Source organism: Sceloporus occidentalis, unplaced genomic scaffold (genome assembly GCF_023333645.1).
Source record: "Sceloporus occidentalis isolate IW3139 unplaced genomic scaffold, rSceOcc1.0.p SCAF_4, whole genome shotgun sequence".
In the NCBI taxonomy this organism is placed as follows: domain Eukaryota; kingdom Metazoa; phylum Chordata; class Lepidosauria; order Squamata; family Phrynosomatidae; genus Sceloporus; species Sceloporus occidentalis.
In genome coordinates, this window is record NW_028316984.1 from 83,260,914 (window position 1) to 83,277,080 (window position 16,167).

The 16,167-nt window shown below is 42.4% G+C and overlaps 1 protein-coding gene across 1 annotated transcript; it reads left to right on the forward strand.

The window, feature by feature from the left end:
* Positions 1-1,048: 1,048 nt before the first annotated feature.
* LRRC55 (leucine rich repeat containing 55) lies at positions 1,049-14,676 on the forward strand. The gene is made up of 3 exons (XM_089520595.1): positions 1,049-1,319; positions 2,664-4,433; positions 13,352-14,676. Exons 2-3 carry the CDS (start codon positions 3,764-3,766, stop codon positions 13,585-13,587), a joined length of 906 nt encoding a protein of 301 aa, XP_089376721.1. The 5' UTR covers positions 1,049-1,319; positions 2,664-3,763; the 3' UTR covers positions 13,588-14,676.
* The last annotated feature ends 1,491 nt before the right edge of the window (positions 14,677-16,167 follow it).

Consider the following 16,167-nt stretch of genomic DNA (forward strand, 5'->3'; position numbering starts at 1 on the left):
AGCATATACCAAAATCTTATGCATCTGAGGTGGAAATGTGGAGACATTTATGTACTGCTGTGCCTTTTGAGGTTTAGCTGGCAATGATCCAGCTGCATTTCTGAAGTCCATCTCAGGCAGGAGGTTCCTTTGCAACCTAGTGAGATCTTGAAATGAGAACCAATTAATATCTCCCCCAGGGAGGACTCCATACATAAAGCGAAAAAGCCAACTTCTCTCCTGGGTGTTTGCACCATCTGCCTTCCCCACCAGATGCCAGCAACGTGAAAACAGACATGAAACATTCCCTAATAGGTGCCAAACCCCTACAGGGAAAGAAGAAAAATAACCCCCTCAAGTAGGGAATGATAAATAACTAATCAAAAGATCTTGTGAGGCAGCAGTAGGCCACAAAGGTGGCAGGGAAGTGGGGTGAGAACACCAATATGGCTGCCAGGGCAACATGTCTACTGTCTCAATCTAGGAAGAGCAAGAGCTCATCTCCAAGCAAGGCCAGGAGAAGATGCACAACGTTTGGAAGAAGATGCATAATATTTCCGACATTTCTTCATTGCTGATGGATGCCTCCCTCAGAGAAAAGCCAGCCAACAAAGAGAAGCTGCTTCTCCAGCATCTCTTATTTATTCCCAGTCATTTTTTTTTCCTGAGCATGTGTGTGCTTGTGTGTCTCCCTGCCTGCTTTATCTTTTGCTGTCCATGTCTGTCTCCCAGGACTCCAGCCGCCCCCCTGTCTGCTTGAATCTGCATTCCCCTTCCCCCTATGTGTGTCCTCACTCTGTTATCTCTGGGATCCCATGGGTGCCTTTTTTTATTCCATCAATGCCTTCATCCTGATGCTCTCCCCCTCCCTCCTTCCCTGCTGCCTCAGCTCAGTGGGGTCTGCAGCCAGCACTCCTGTTGCTCAGAGATGAGGAGGCAGTTGCTAAGAGACAGTGAAACGTCAGTACCTGGCCCTCAAGGAAAAAAGAGAGAGAAAGAGAGAGAGAGAGAGAGAGAGAGAGCAGGGAGGGGAGAGAAGGCGAAGGAGGGAAGAGGAGGTGGGGAAAGACCTGGCTGAAATGACACACATGCACACGCACCCAGCAACAGCATCTGCGAGTCCATAAGACGCTGACATTGAAATTCCCTTGGCACCTCCTTGTCTTCTAGAGGCACAGATGAAGGAAGGGTGAAAGGAGGCAAGAGGAAGCAGAAGGGAATGGGAAGGCATGGTCTCTGTCACGAAGCAGGAGACACTCTCAAAGGATGGAATGAAGTCAGGATCAGAGCTGAGCTGAGCGACCAAAAAATTAGCAATATATAGATGTCCTCTCCACAGAGTAAGTATCTTCTTTGAAGAAATGATGCCAGGATGTGGCAGGGAAAAGCCAGGAGGGACTGCGCACTGACTGAGTCTCAGTGAGAAAAGTAAGGTTTTGGGGTTCCTCTCATGTCGTGTGAACAGGGTGTGTCTTGAGTGGGTGAAGGTGGACGGTACATTGGAAGGATGAGAAGAGAAGGCAATGGGTGCAAGTATATGCAAAAGATAGGATGTGAGCACTGCAAGGCATGTAGGTAAATGATTTTTACTTATATTTTTACTTGCTTGGTGTTCAGGAAAAACAGGGAATGAAAGGAAGCAGGGAAAGAAAGAGACAAAAAGAAGGAACTGAGAAAGGTTGGGGATATGCCAGAGGAAAAAGCTATGGGAGGAGAAAGAGGCAAGAATGGAAGTATAGTTCAGGTCAGGCAAGTGCATGTGTCAAGCGGTGAACAGAGGGCTCAGGAATAAAAGACAAGTGGGGATTCTGAGAGATGGAGCCAATTCTCCTGCAAAACAAAATGTCAAGTTCTCTGTGGAGAGAGGTCAAAAGGTGCTCCACATCTCAAGGTGGCGCAAGGAGGCACAAGATGCCTCAGCAGACCCCTTTGGATGGGTGGTGCCCTTCAGCTGGGCCTGGCATAGTAGAAAACAATGTAGGTCATTCCAAATGAAATGCATTGGCAAAGGGTACCTGAAAAACAGGAGTTAGATGCAGAACTGAAATGTATTAAGCCCGCCATAAGTCTTAGCCAAAACTAAAACTGGTATATTAATTTGTTCTTCTGGCCTTTTATGATAAATTCACTCCATGGCCAACTGACTAGGGAGACATATCTAGGTCACATTCCCATTTTTTCCATCTATACTAAAGTCTGTGAATAGTGAAATAGCAAAGAAAGAAAAGAAAATATAAAGATAATTGTGTGGAGTCCATAGAAAAATACAATATACAAAGGCTCTAGATCAGAAGTAAGGGACTTGAGCTGTGCTTTGTGAATAGTTGAGAATAGCTAATGTTATAAATGATGCTGAAGAAGGAAGCAGACCATAGTGTGATGTCAGGTTAAACACAGTGGCAGCTGGTAGTTCCCATATCTGTAGGGTGGTTAACCCATTCTTGCTTTTGGTGTAAACTTTATCCAAGGTGCCCAACTATCGCCAAATTAGGTTCAGCAACTTGCACAGCTCCTTTAATCCTGAACGAAGACGAGGAACAGATTCACAGCCCATCACAAGTTGAATATATAAGTAGTACAAGAATGACAAAAAGATTGTGGTCCCAGCAGGATCAGGAAAAAGCTGAAAGTTGATCAATGACATCTTTTCAAAATCTTTGATCCATATTATGTTTTATTGGCAGGTTACTCAGCAAGAATCCTGCTAATGTCTGCTGTGAACAAAGGCCAAGCTTATAGGAGAACGTCATATCTCTTGTCCTGGCCCTTTTATTTTATTCAGATCCTGTGGACATTCTCATTTACTCTCATATATCTGGGTCAGCATTTTAAAGAGAGAAACACCATGATTCTAAGCTGTCAGTTCTATGGAATTCTGTGGCTTTTTGGTAGTTCCAAAGTAAGGAGCACTCTCATAAACTGAACAATGACTGCCTATCTTCTTCCAAGACAAAAGAAGTCATGGACTCCTATGTGGCTTGTATCCAGCCTTAGTTCCTCTTGACCTTTTCAAGAGAGCCTCCCCAACTCTTATCTCCAGTTTAGCAACACACTTATCAGGGGTATGCTGACACATGGAAATGGAATATGGAGAGTTCTTAAAACTTCATGTTTCATTTATGAATGCTCAGTTCTAATGACACATCAGTGATGAGACCTTTAAAAACATCTCTAATGTCCTTTCTAATGGCACCTCTCCTCCTCCAGGAGAAAACCCTGTCAGTTCTATAAAACTGCAAGTGGATGTACCAGAACTGCAAAATTTATTGGACTCACTATATATGTCTCGTGTGACAAAGAACACCAGCATCTTATGTCTCCAAGAGATAACACAAGGTAAAAATAAGTTTTAAAAAGGAACAAATATTCTTTTAATTCAAGCTGAAGAGATTCGAGGATCAACAAACACTGGGTAAAACCACCAACTTTATTTGCATATGTTTCTTTTTGCCATATACTTTTGATTTCTCCATAAACCAAGGCAAGGTTCATCAGACATGTATGTATACTGTTAGATTTTTCTTTTCTACTTGCCCTCCTACAGGGGAAAAAAGATATCCAGGCAGCTAAATTAACTACTAAAGGTCATCAGCTTCTGGCCCAACTAGAGCTCTTTTATGGTACATACTTCTATAAGTGCCTCAAGATTAGGGTTCATTGTCCCACCTTCCTCCCAGCCAGATTGTAGCAGCCTTCATATTTAGTTTGCATATTTCTGTCTCCACCCACTGCTCTCCCTTCTAGATTGGCCTTTCCTCTGCCATGTAGCTTTTAGCTTGCCAAAATGAGTGCAGACTACGTCCAACTGGGAGGAGAGCAGTTTGTACCCCATGGCTACCCTTCCGTGATATTCAGCCCTTTCCTTGTAGCAGTGGTGGTGGTCTTTGCTAGTGCTGTCACTGGCTGTCCAGTCCTGTGCACATGTCGCAGCCAGGTTGTGGATTGCAGTGGGCTTCGACTCTTTTCAGTGCCACCTGATCTTCCGTTGGACACTCGAAACTTAAGTCTGGCTCACAATCGCCTCACAACTATCCCTCCTGGATACCTTACCTGTTATACCGAGCTGAGGGTGTTGGACTTGCGGAACAACTCCCTTGTTGAATTACCTGTTGGACTCTTTTTGACCTCCAAGCGCCTGTCCCACTTGGACTTGAGCTACAACAACTTGACTCACTTGGTGGCCGATATGTTCCAGGAGGCCTACAATCTGGTGCATATTGACTTGAGCCACAATCCCTGGCTCAGGAAGGTACACCCCCAGGCTTTCAGGGGCTTGGTCCAACTACGTGACCTTGATCTCAGCTATGGGGGCCTGTCTTTCCTTAGCCTTGAAGCCCTGGAGGGTCTCACAGGCTTGGTGACTCTTCAGATTGGAGGCAATCCTTGGGTGTGCGGTTGCACCATGGAGCCACTGCTGAAGTGGCTGAGAAATAGGATCCAACGGTGCATGTCAGGTAGGTGAAATTCAATGACAGTTCATTTCTTAGCTTCAGATTTGGGATTTCTTCTCTTACATCTTACTCCTTACATCTCCATTTGAAGTATGAGCCTTCAGTCTCTCAGGGAGCTACTGTAAGACTAAGGGCTCTTTCACACTACAGCACAAAATTACAGCACTATGATTCCACTTCACCATCATGCTAACATCCTGTGGAATCCTGGGGTTTATAGTGTGAGGAGGCACCAGAGGAGTTCTCTGGCTGAGAATTCTAAATGCCTCTCCCTAAACTGCAAATCCCAGAATTCCATTGGGAGTAGAAATGGCTGGTACCTAAGAAAACTAAAAAGTACTATAGGATCATGGAAAATTCATACCAGCAAAAAATATTCTGTTTTTCCCACACCTATTAAACCAATTGTTATCAGGAAATAATTTTCCCTCCATCATTTACTAGACATTCTAAGTGAGGTGATAAACTGTTACTCTAACTACAAACTGTTTAGAGATCTTTGAAGTTTCACCAAGGAGATAGAGAGAGATGGAAATCATGACATTGCAGTACTTTGTTCCAATCACATTAAGAATCAGGAAAGACTGCTATAAATAAGTTATGCTTGTTTATCCAGCCTTCCCATCACTTGTTTAAGCTGATGATCCAAACTGATCTTTTAAAATCACAAGGCAAGACCAGATAGTTCCTAAGGGAGACAAGCAATAACCCAAGTAATCCAAAAGCATTTTGGTCCTCCTGTGAAGATATAAGAGAACAGAATGTACTGTGCTTAGAAGAGTTACTTTTGGGAGACCACAATTCCCATAATTCCCTATACTGTACAGCCATTTGGGTAGTTGTAGTGCAAAAAAGCATTGGAAAGTGATACAAAATGATAGCAGGAAAAATGCATTGGATAGGATTCAGTAGCAAAACACAGAATGCTTTCTTTTCCTGGGTCCCTTGAGGCACACCTGCTGGAAGAACAGTATGTTGGGCCCTTGGTATCCACTAGGGTTTGGTTCCAGGATCCCCTGTGGATACCAAAATCATGGATGCTCAAGTCTGACTATACAGTATTGATGTCCAATAGTGGCAGATCACTGACGTGCCTGTGCATGGTCACATGTTGAGATTGCAAACAAATCAGCAAAAGGAGCGACAGTTTGGTCATAACATGATTTGTTAAGTCCAAGTCATCTCTTCCTGGGCCCCATTCAGATTGTTGTACTCTACCCTAAAGTCACCAGATCTTGATTGATCTTGGAAGTTAAACAGGGTCAGCCCTGGTTAGTGCTTGGAAGGGAAACCACCAAGAAATAACTGGTGCTGTAAGCTGTATTTCAGAGGAAGAAACTGGAAAAATCACCTCTGAGTATTCCTTGCCTAAGAAAACCTCAGGAAATTTATGGAGTCATGATATGTCAACAGGTGATTTGAAGGTACATACATACATACACACACACTTGTCCCAGTGAGCATCAGTGAATTGGGAGCTTTTAATTGTTTTGGGACTGGCTGAGCAAAAAGACTGTGCCTATGAGCCAATTGTTATTGTTGTGTGCCTTCAAGTTATTTCTGACTTGTGGCAACCCTAAGGCAAACCCATCATGGGTTTTTCTTGGCAGAGGGGTTTTGCCATTGCTGTCCTCTGAGGCCGAGAGAGTGTGACTTGTCCAAGGTCACCCAGTCGGTTTTATGGCTGAGGGGGAATTGAGCCCTGTTCTCCAGAGTCATAGTCCACCACTCAAACTGCTATGCCACATTGAACCAAACTGACTAAGTAATGGAGTCAGGCACTTCACTCCATGCATCTGATGAAGTAGATTTAAGTCCATGAAAGTTTATGCTACCAACTTCTTTCTTTCTTAGTCTCACAGGTACTACAGTACAAGATTAGTTTGCATATTGAGATTAGAATAAAGGAATCTTGTTAGGGCTTGCCAGGATAGCCAGGATAACACAGCCATAACCCTGGCCTTCTTCAATTCCTAAAGGTATGGTTGGATGAGGCAAGAGCATTAAGAGCACTACTTCTGTCAGAGGGCAGTGCCACATTCCTCTTTAGGCAAACGTGCTTGGATATTGCTTCTGCCTCAGCCAGTTCCTACTCAGCCAGTGTGCCACATATTCTCCTTTTGTTAAAATGAATAAAGCTTTGGGCTGAATATGATGCATTTCACCTCTTTATTACAGGATACACTGAAACAAAAGGAGGGTTTCAAAGAAGCAAGTTAGAGGAGCAGTGGCTGCTGAAAAGCTACATAGCCACATTGAAAACTAGTCATCTTTAGCCTCTGGCTAAATAGGGACCTCAGAATAATCCCTAGTAGACCTTTCACTTCTCCAGATTTCCACAAGCCTAGTGATGGTCACTTCATTAGTGGTGTAGCTGTGTGAGGAGGGCAAATTGAAGACAAGCTGAACATGCCCAGCTTTTTCCACATTTCTTCATATGTTTTGTTCTCTACGACTCCTATCATCCTTGTTGCCTTCTCTGAACATGCTCCACCCTGTCTATATCCTTCCTAAAATGTAGTGTCCCAGACTGAACACATTATTCCATATGAGGCCTGATCAGCCCAGACTATAATGGGACTATTACTTCTCTTGACCTGGAAACTATGATTCTGTTAATGAAGCTAAAATAGCATTTGCCTTCTTTGCTCCACTACATTGCTGGCTTATGTTCAATTTATATGTAGAGAGATTTTGTAGTACCTTTGAGACTAACTGAAAGAAAGAAGTTGGCAGTATGAGCTTTGATAGACTTCAGTCTACTTCCTCAGATGCATTTAGTGGAGTGGAAACCAGGGACAGACTAGATAGATAGATAGATAGATAGATAGATAGATAGATAGATAGATATGTCATTGGTATGTGAGAATGTCAATTCAAATTCAAAATCCTTTGTGTATGGAAATGAAGTAGCAAGTCAAGTTTTAATGATGGGTCGTTAGTGAACAAAGTCATTGAGAGCCAAGCAATGTGTATGGAAATGAAGATTTGTTTGAGTACAAACCTCAAATAGGTACTCACCCACAGGAAGACACATGACACAGATGGGGACACAGGTACTAACCCTTGCCAAAAACCAAGATGCCAACTCTGCTCTTACATTTATCCAGGAAATGTCATCACAAGACCTAATGGCATCACCCACAATATTAGAGGGACCTTCATGTGTTCATCCTCCAATGTGATTAATGTCATCAATGCCTATCAGTACTCTGCATTGGACAAACAGGCCAGTCCCTGCGCTAGAGGATAAATGGACATAAATCAGACATTAGGAATGGGAATACATAAAACCAGTGGCAGAACATTCCAATCTCCCTGGGGATACCATCTCAGACCTCAGAACAGAACAAAAGAATTACAAAGGTAGATTGGAAATACAAACAGCAGAACTGGAGTTCATGCATAAACTACAGTCAATAGATTGAACAAGGATAATGGCTTCCTGGCTCACTATACACATTTCAACACTATCTGACCCCATCCTCAGGAGAGTGAGGGCATTCTACACTCATCTGTTCTCCCTACCTACAGGCTAGTTTCCAAAGCCAAACTGGTCTTACCACTTCATTTCCATACACATTGGCTAGCTCCCAATGTCTTTGTTCACTAATAACCATACTTAAAACTAGACTTGCTACTTCATTTCTATACACAATGGATTTTGAATTTGAATTGACATTCTCACATACTAATGGTGTACTGTATATATGTCTGTCCCTGCTTTGCACTCCACTAATTCACAGAATCATAGATTTGGAAGAGACCCCAAGGGCCATCCAGTCCAGCCCCCTGCCATGCAGGAACTCACAATCAAAGCATCCCTAACCGATGGCCATCCAGCCTCGGTTTAAAGACTTCTAAGGAAGGAGACTCCACTACACTCCGAGGGAGTGTGTTCCACGGTCCAACAGCCCTTACTGTCAGGAAGTTCCTCCTAATGTTGAGGTGGAATCTCTTTTCCTGCAGCTTGCATCCATTGTTCCAGGGCCTGTTCTCTGGAGCGGCAGAAAACAAACTTGCTCCCTCTTCAATATGGCATCCCTTTAAGTATTTAAACAGGGCTATCATATTATTATTATTATTATTATTATTATTATTATTATTTGTATCCCGCCTCTCCCTGTATTGGATCGAGGCGGGTAACAACAAACATAAGAACAATAAAAATAAACACAAGCCACAAGTAAAAAACATAGCAAAACATATAAAATCCAATTCCCTATCATATCACCTCTTAACCTTCTCTTCTCCAGGCTAAACATCCCTAGCTCCCTTAGTCGTTCCTCATAGGGCATGGTTTCCAGACCCTTCACCATAGTCTGAAGTCTACGAAAGCTCATGCTGCCAACTTATTTCTTTCAGTTAGTCTCAAAGGTGCTAGAAGATCTCTCTACATACCTATTTTACAGACTAATTTGGCTGTATCTTTGAATTTGGAATTGTTAAGTTCCTGCAATACTAGAAAATTGGGGGACGGATGAAATTTTCATTTGGGGAGGTAGAATTCTTTAAGAGAGGCAATGCCTTTATTGCCGCCGCCACCCCAGCTACCTCCCTGTACCTTGTCATCTGTCTGGGGGCTATAGTTGACTGGCCTTTGGTGCAGCTGCAACCACCAGCCCATGGAGGGCTCTTAAGGGACAAAGGGATTTTTGAAAGAAATCTCTGGCCATATGGAAGTCTGAGGCAATGCTCACAGTATCACACAGTTGGATGCTAGACAACCAGCTCTCCCCACAGTTAGATGGCCACATGGGGAGTTTTTCAATAACTATATCACTATTCTGCAAATGGTCTTCTGAGACCACTCAGAGACATCCGATCCATTAAAATCGAATTGCTGTTAGAGCCGAATAGAAATTATATATGCTGGGCAAGCTGCCCTTGTGATGTGCCATTATGCTGCTCTCCTCACTCCTCTCTTGTGTCCTTGTAAAGTGACAGATCCCAGGTTGCATGAGGAATCATAAATAAGCATCCTTTCCCAATCTCACTCTCTTGATCCAGTCCATGCAAGATTAGTTCTTATCTAACCTTCTTGCTTATTTTACAAGCTGCAAACTAGAGATCCTGGGGACAGAAAATCCTGCCTCTGTCATGCCAGCAGAAGGCTGTCCTACCTTAACCCCTTGCCTCCTTGTTACAGCATCCTTAGAATATTGATTTTATATAGCAGGCCATGAGGGGGAAGATTGCCATCCATCTTGTTTAGACAACATTTTCTCACTTGAAGCTTAGTGAGACTATTAGATATGACTTAATACCAAAACACTGACATTAGGGATCGCATGTTGAATGGGGGCATTTCCAGAAATGGGAATAATTAGACAGTTATCTAGCTTGTATGCCTGCCTCCTGTTTTGGGAATGCCAGAACCAAAGTTTCAGTTTCCATTAGTACAGGGAGGTATTTTTAAACTCTCAGCATTTGAAAGGCTTTCTGAAGAACCCAGTATGCTCAGAGGAACCAGTTCACACAGGATAGAAAAATCAAATGATACTGAACTGTATCATTTCAGATTTCAGGTAAAGGTTGCACATTTGAATGATACCCCCATCCACTAGACAGAAAAACTGAACACCTCTTGAAGAATTTGAATTTCAAATCCTTCTTCTTTGGCATACTAGTTTTTTCTTTTGCTTTTAAAGTGGGGACATTCAGAAATGTCTACAGACATAGATCCGCAGCCTGGAGGTTTTCAATCCAAGAAGAGCTGCCCAATATGGTTCTGCTGAGTCTGTCTTATAAATAAAAGTGAGATGTGGGGAAAAGTCAGGAAGTGTAAAATGGGGATGGGGCAGAAGAAAGAAAATGATAATGAGTGATGAGTTAAGGTAAACTTGGTAAAGTTCTGGGTTTTCCATAACAAAAGCTAAATAAATAAACTTGCTAGGAAGTCTTGTAGCATTCAGTATATTCCAGCATGAACTTTAAAGGACTGGAGCACATTTCATCACATTCATGAAGCATCTTGGGGAGAAACTATATGAACTGGCATTGATAAAAGAGAACTGAAATACAAGGGGCTCTCTACAGAGATGAAGACATGGATGAGGATAATATTCATTTATATTCTGCCTTTCTCTCAGTAATTAAACTCAAGGCAGCTAACATGTTATAACAACAATACAGATTAAAAATATGCAAAAGCTTCAGTAAATGTATGAATAGGAAAACTATTTTGAAAACAACTGAACAGATGACAAAGTTAAAAATGTTATACATTAAACATGTTAAAATTCATTAAAAGGCAAAAAAAAGCCTTAAAAACAGCACTGCACAGCAAGAAAGGCCCACACTAATCAGTTTCTAAAAGTCTGAAAGCATAAAAATGTTTTAATTTGCTGATAGAATGAGAGCAAGGACAAGGCCATTATGGCTCCAAAGTCTGAGAACAGTCACCAAGAAGATCCTCTCCTTTTGCACACCAAATGAGCCTGGGGAAATGTTGGGACAGAGAGAAAGGTCTCTCTAATTGATCTAATGTACTCAGAAAGGGAGATGCAGTCCTTCAAATAGCCTGGACCCAAGCTGTATAGGGCCCATTCCCACTTACCGGAAAATCCATTTCCTGAACTCATTCCTGAAACCGGTTCTGAAAAACGTAGTTCCCACTATGTTTGCGCCGATTTCAGGAATTGGTTCAGGAATCGGCAAGTGGTGGGGGGCAGCTTGATTGTCCAGCCCATCTCTAGCCTCTCCTGGCCCCAAAATCCTCGGCCCAGCCTCTTTACTAGCTTCTTTGGCCACTGACTGAGTTCCCTGCAGCCTTTTTTAAAATTTCCCGCAGCCAGGCAGGCCGGAAGGAGGTTGCAGAGAAGTCGAGAGAAAGCCGGGAAGGAGGTTGCAAGGCTTCCAGCTTCTCTGTGACCTCCTTCCAACCTCCCCGGCCATGGGAAATTTTTAAAAAGGTGCAGGGAAACCAGTCAGTGGCCAAAGAAGCTGGTAAGGAGGCTGGGCTGGGGATTTGGAGGCCAGGAGAGGCTGGGCCATGCCAGCTGGTCCCCTGGGCCCGGCTGCCAGTGGGAACCAGGGCAGATTCGAATCTGATTCAAATCCGCCTAGTTCCCACTTGGGCTGAATCGATATATTTTTAAATAAATCGATTCAGCCCAAAAAAACACCCCATCTTCCCAGCATCTTTTTGACGCAGGTTAAATAGGCAAAAATGGTCAAAAAGCATCCCCCCCCCCCCCCCCCCGGTTTCTGAATCAATTTCTAAAATCAGATTCAGTGGGAACCATGCCCGTTTAACCCAGATCCTGATTCCAATTTAAACGTAGTGAGAACAAGGCCATAGAGATCATCACAAGCACTTTGAATTGTGCCCAGAAATGAATCGACAGCCAGTGGATCTGTTGAAACAAGTGAGTTGTGGGCTCCCTGTAGACAACTCTAGTTAACATTCTGGCTGCAGGTCTTTGGGAAGTAAAGTTTCTGAGCACTTTTCAAAGGCTGCCCCACACAGAGAAAATTACCGTAATCCAAATGGAATGTAACCAAGGCATATGTTTCCATGGCCAGCTCCAGCTTCTTCAGGAACAGGTACAATTGACTCCCTAGCTTTAACTGAAACCTGAACCTTTAGGCTCAGTACTGAACCCAGGAATACTGTTCAAACTTCAAATCTGCATTTTCAGGGGGAGTGTAACCCCATCTAACACAGGCTGAATCCTTATTCCCATATCTATCTTTTGACTGCCCAGGAGCTTCAATTTGTTTGCCTTCATCCAGTCCATTTTAGCTGTTAAGCATCAGTTTAACACAGTTTTCTTGGAATTAGATGGAAAGGAGTAATAGTCCAGTTTCAACATACCAATGATACTCAAAACTTGGGAGAGCCTTTTCCAGCAATTTGATGTAGATGTTAAATAGCGCAGGGGACAAACCAGAACACTGAGGGACTCCTCAGGCCAAGGAGTTGAGCAGGAATTCCCCAGACTTATCCTCTGAGAGCATGCCTTCAGAAAGAAACAGAGCAACTGTAAATCAGTGTCTCTTTCCAGAATACCATGGTCAATAGTATTGCAAGCTGTCAAGAAGCCCAACAGAGCCAACAAAGAAACATTCTCCCATCAGTTCCCAGCATAGATCATCCTCCAAGATGACAAAAGCTGTCTCTGCCCCATAACTGAAATTAGACTGAAATGGATCTAAATACCAGTACAGTGGGCCCTTGTTATCTGCTGGGGTTTGGTTCCAGGACCTCCCATGGATAACAAAATCTGTAGATGCTCAAATCCCATTGAATACAATGACATAGCAAAATGGTGTCCCTTATATAAAACAGCAAAATCAAGGTTATAATTATAATTTTATTTATGCTTGAATCTGTGGATAAAAAAATCTGTGGATATGGAGGGCCAACTCTACATCAAGGTATCAGATCTAAATGGATTTAGATACCAGATGTACTGGTACATTTAGTAATGTACCAAGGAAACTGGTGACTTAAAATACAGATGCATATAGAGTCTATTCTGATGAATACATAATCCAGCCAGAGACACATTCCTTGCCTACAAAAAAATTCCAACTATTAAAGATGTGGATCTGGACAGTAATGGGAAAGCAGTGTAGTGGATGAAGGATGAAACAATGCTTCCCCGCTTCCCAATTCAGATTCATTTATGACAAAGTGAGCAAATTGCTGTCTCTTTATCTCAATTCCTCATCAGGGGAAAGAGGCAGAACTGGCTGTTTGCATATATGAAATACCTTAACTTTCAGATGCTGAATGCAAAGCCCAAATTGGATCGAGTGCTCACTTTGTGAATTCCGGGGACAGGGAGGAATGTGAAGTAGTCCGGAAATCTATGGATAATCTATCCCTGACCTCAACTTTCAAGGTTGTTGGGGTTTTTGTTTTGTTTTGTTTTGGCATGAACATGTGTTACTCTGATTGGTTCTTATTTCAGATACACAGCTGGCAGAATGCCGGGAACCACCTGAAGTGGAAGGAGCCCCTTTGTTTTCCCTGACGGAGGAGAGCTTCAAGGCCTGCCACCTGACCCTGACACTGGATGATTATCTCTTCATTGCCTTTGTGGGTTTTGTAGTCTCCATTGCTTCAGTTGCCACCAACTTTCTTCTAGGCATCACGGCCAATTGTTGCCACCGTTGGAGCAAGGCAAACGAGGATGAGGAGATGTAACCACATGGCCTGATCCTTGCAGCTCCTGCATTGCTTACTGCCAGGGGGAAGTTGAGGGCTATCATGTTCAGGGGAAGCAAAAGGACTTGTCTTTTCCCTGCTCTGCCATTTTCTTGAGACTTCCTTCTCACCAGCTCCTGGACAAGAGCACTGGACCAGACCGCCAATGACCAGTCTTTCTTACTGGAGACAGGGGACAGGGCCAGCAAGAGTAGGGAGATTGAAGTGTGCCTTGTACAATCCTTTTCACACTGGAAACACCCAGTGAGCCATGTCTAAAAAATGACAGGAAAGCTTTGATAAGACAGTCAAGCCATTCTTCATCCTTTGCTCTGACATGCACAGCAGTGTACATGTACATATACACACATTGTACTCACACATACTTTTTGCACCCTTTTCAGTCCAAGCATTGAGTTCACAGCCATAGCATCAAAAACATTCATATCTACTCTTGTTTTCATGTCATATTCAACTACTGATTGATGTCATGGAAAAAATCAACGGCTTTTCTGCTTAGAGGATCTGAAGCTTTCTTTCTAAGCATCCCATCCCATTATTGCATAGTTCTGATAGCTGTCCTTCTCCAGGTTGGAAGAAGTGTATTTCAAACCATTCCAACAAATGCCAGTGGCCATGCTTTCAATTTATTTCTATATACAACGCTTTCATTATTAGGCTTCCCAAGATAATTTTAAAAGCAAAAAAGGGCCAGATAAACCCATATTTAAAGCTATTATTCATCACTATTGCTACAATTTGCACAAGTGTTTGCTGGGTCTACAAGTGGCCTTTTACAAGCCAGCTGTTGCTTTAGGTGGCTAATGGTTAAAAGGTTTCTGACTTGGGAAGAAACCCCTATATATGTATAGGTTGCACATGGAAAATGAAGGAAAACCTTACAATAAAGACTCATCACATCCCAGTGTGTCATTCAGAAAGGAAGGGGCAGCATGTGATTTAACAAAGTTGGGATGGCAAGTACAATACTGTACTGAGGACAGACTGGAAGTGACTGTAGATCAGGGTAGGTGAGACTAAAAAACTTGAATTGAATCAGCACATTCAAGGCTTAGCCACAGAGGCAAAAAAAAAAAAAAAAGACTACAAAGAAAACAAAAGCTGCAATGTAACAACTTGCCTGAGAAAGATTTTTAAGAGAATAAAGTTATAAATGGTTAAAATTGGGTATTTTAATAATTTATAACTTTATTCTCTTAAAATCCTTTCTCAGGCAAGTTTTGAATTCTTCATAGTATCTGCAACTTTGATTTTCTTCAAGTCTTTTTTGTAAACATGTACACACATTTTGAGGTTGTATCAGTTTTATACCCATCTAACTGTCATCGTTTACCCCCCCAAAATCTTAGGAATTGTAGTTTGGCCCAAATGTTCCAAATTTCTTCTATCAGAGATCCCTAGCTCCAGAACAAATAAGGAGTAAACAAAGCCAGTAGTGTAGATAATAGGTCCTTTGAGCATTTCAGGGTTCTTTTGGCTTTGCTCAAAGCTCTGGCAGCAGGTGGTGCTACAAGTCAGGACTGAACGCACCAAGGCATGGCATAAGATTAGAAGGCAACATCAAGTCTAGTTATAGGAGAGTTGGTTTTCCCTTGATCACAAACCACTGAAGTGAAGAAAGTTTGCAGGGAAGACTCTGGCATTTACTTCTGATTCTTAACCCCCTTTGCTATCCCAAGCCATTTCATATTCTCCCACACCCAACATAAGAACATTTTGTTTACTTTAACCCTTAGTGATCCAAAATCTCTAAGCTATGGCAAGAGGGACTAATGCACATAAAGGATATATATTTATTTATATGTATTTTTCCAAGATCACATAGGATGCCAAAGTCAAAGAAAGGAACAGAATCTAGGGTGTCTCTTCTTGGATTATTCCATACAGTCTTTATTCTACAAATCCAGCTCCTTGGAAGAGACAAACTGATGGACATAAGGACATTAATTGAGAACATATCTACTGCATCCAGACCCACCATGCTAATAGTGCTCATAGTGGTGAAGCTGGACAAGACATGAGGATTCAGATGCCTAACTGGCATGTCAGACTCTTAAGACCAACAATAGCCAATGTTCCCAGCAGAGGAACCACCTTATAAAGCCTATAACCATCTCCTAGAGATATCTGTGTGCCCTGACTATAGTTGATGTACATTGAAACTTGTGATTTTTTTAAAAAAAGAAACTGCATAGAAATAGGACCAAACAAGATACTGGATGCTGCAGGGAGGGAGGGGGCTGGGAAGAGTGAAGAGACCAAGAGTTTCTGCTTTTCTCACTCACCAAAAATCAGGAAGTTAGCAGGTAAAAAAAAACTGCCCATAAAGGGCAGAATCATTTCAGAGTACATTCACATAATCATTCTTTCTTTTTACCATGCTGAGGTTTTGTTCCCCTAACCACTTCATGGTGAGATTGACTTAGAGCTGAATGTTCTCACAGGATCTGGAGCCAATCCTACCATTAGTCAGGGTGAGGCAGCCTGCATCAGGCAAATTATTTCAGGGTCCCTCTAGAGCAGCAAACTGTCTATATATTTATTATTATTATTATTATT

Excerpts from the sequence above, each read along its gene's own strand:
- LRRC55 (XM_089520595.1), top strand. The coding sequence starts at position 3,764 with ATGAGTGCAGACTACGTCCAACTGGGAGGAGAGCAGTTTGTACCCCAT. Across the intron at positions 4,434-13,351 it reads GATCCAACGGTGCATGTCAG|ATACACAGCTGGCAGAATGC; the intron begins GTAGGTGAAATT and ends TTCTTATTTCAG.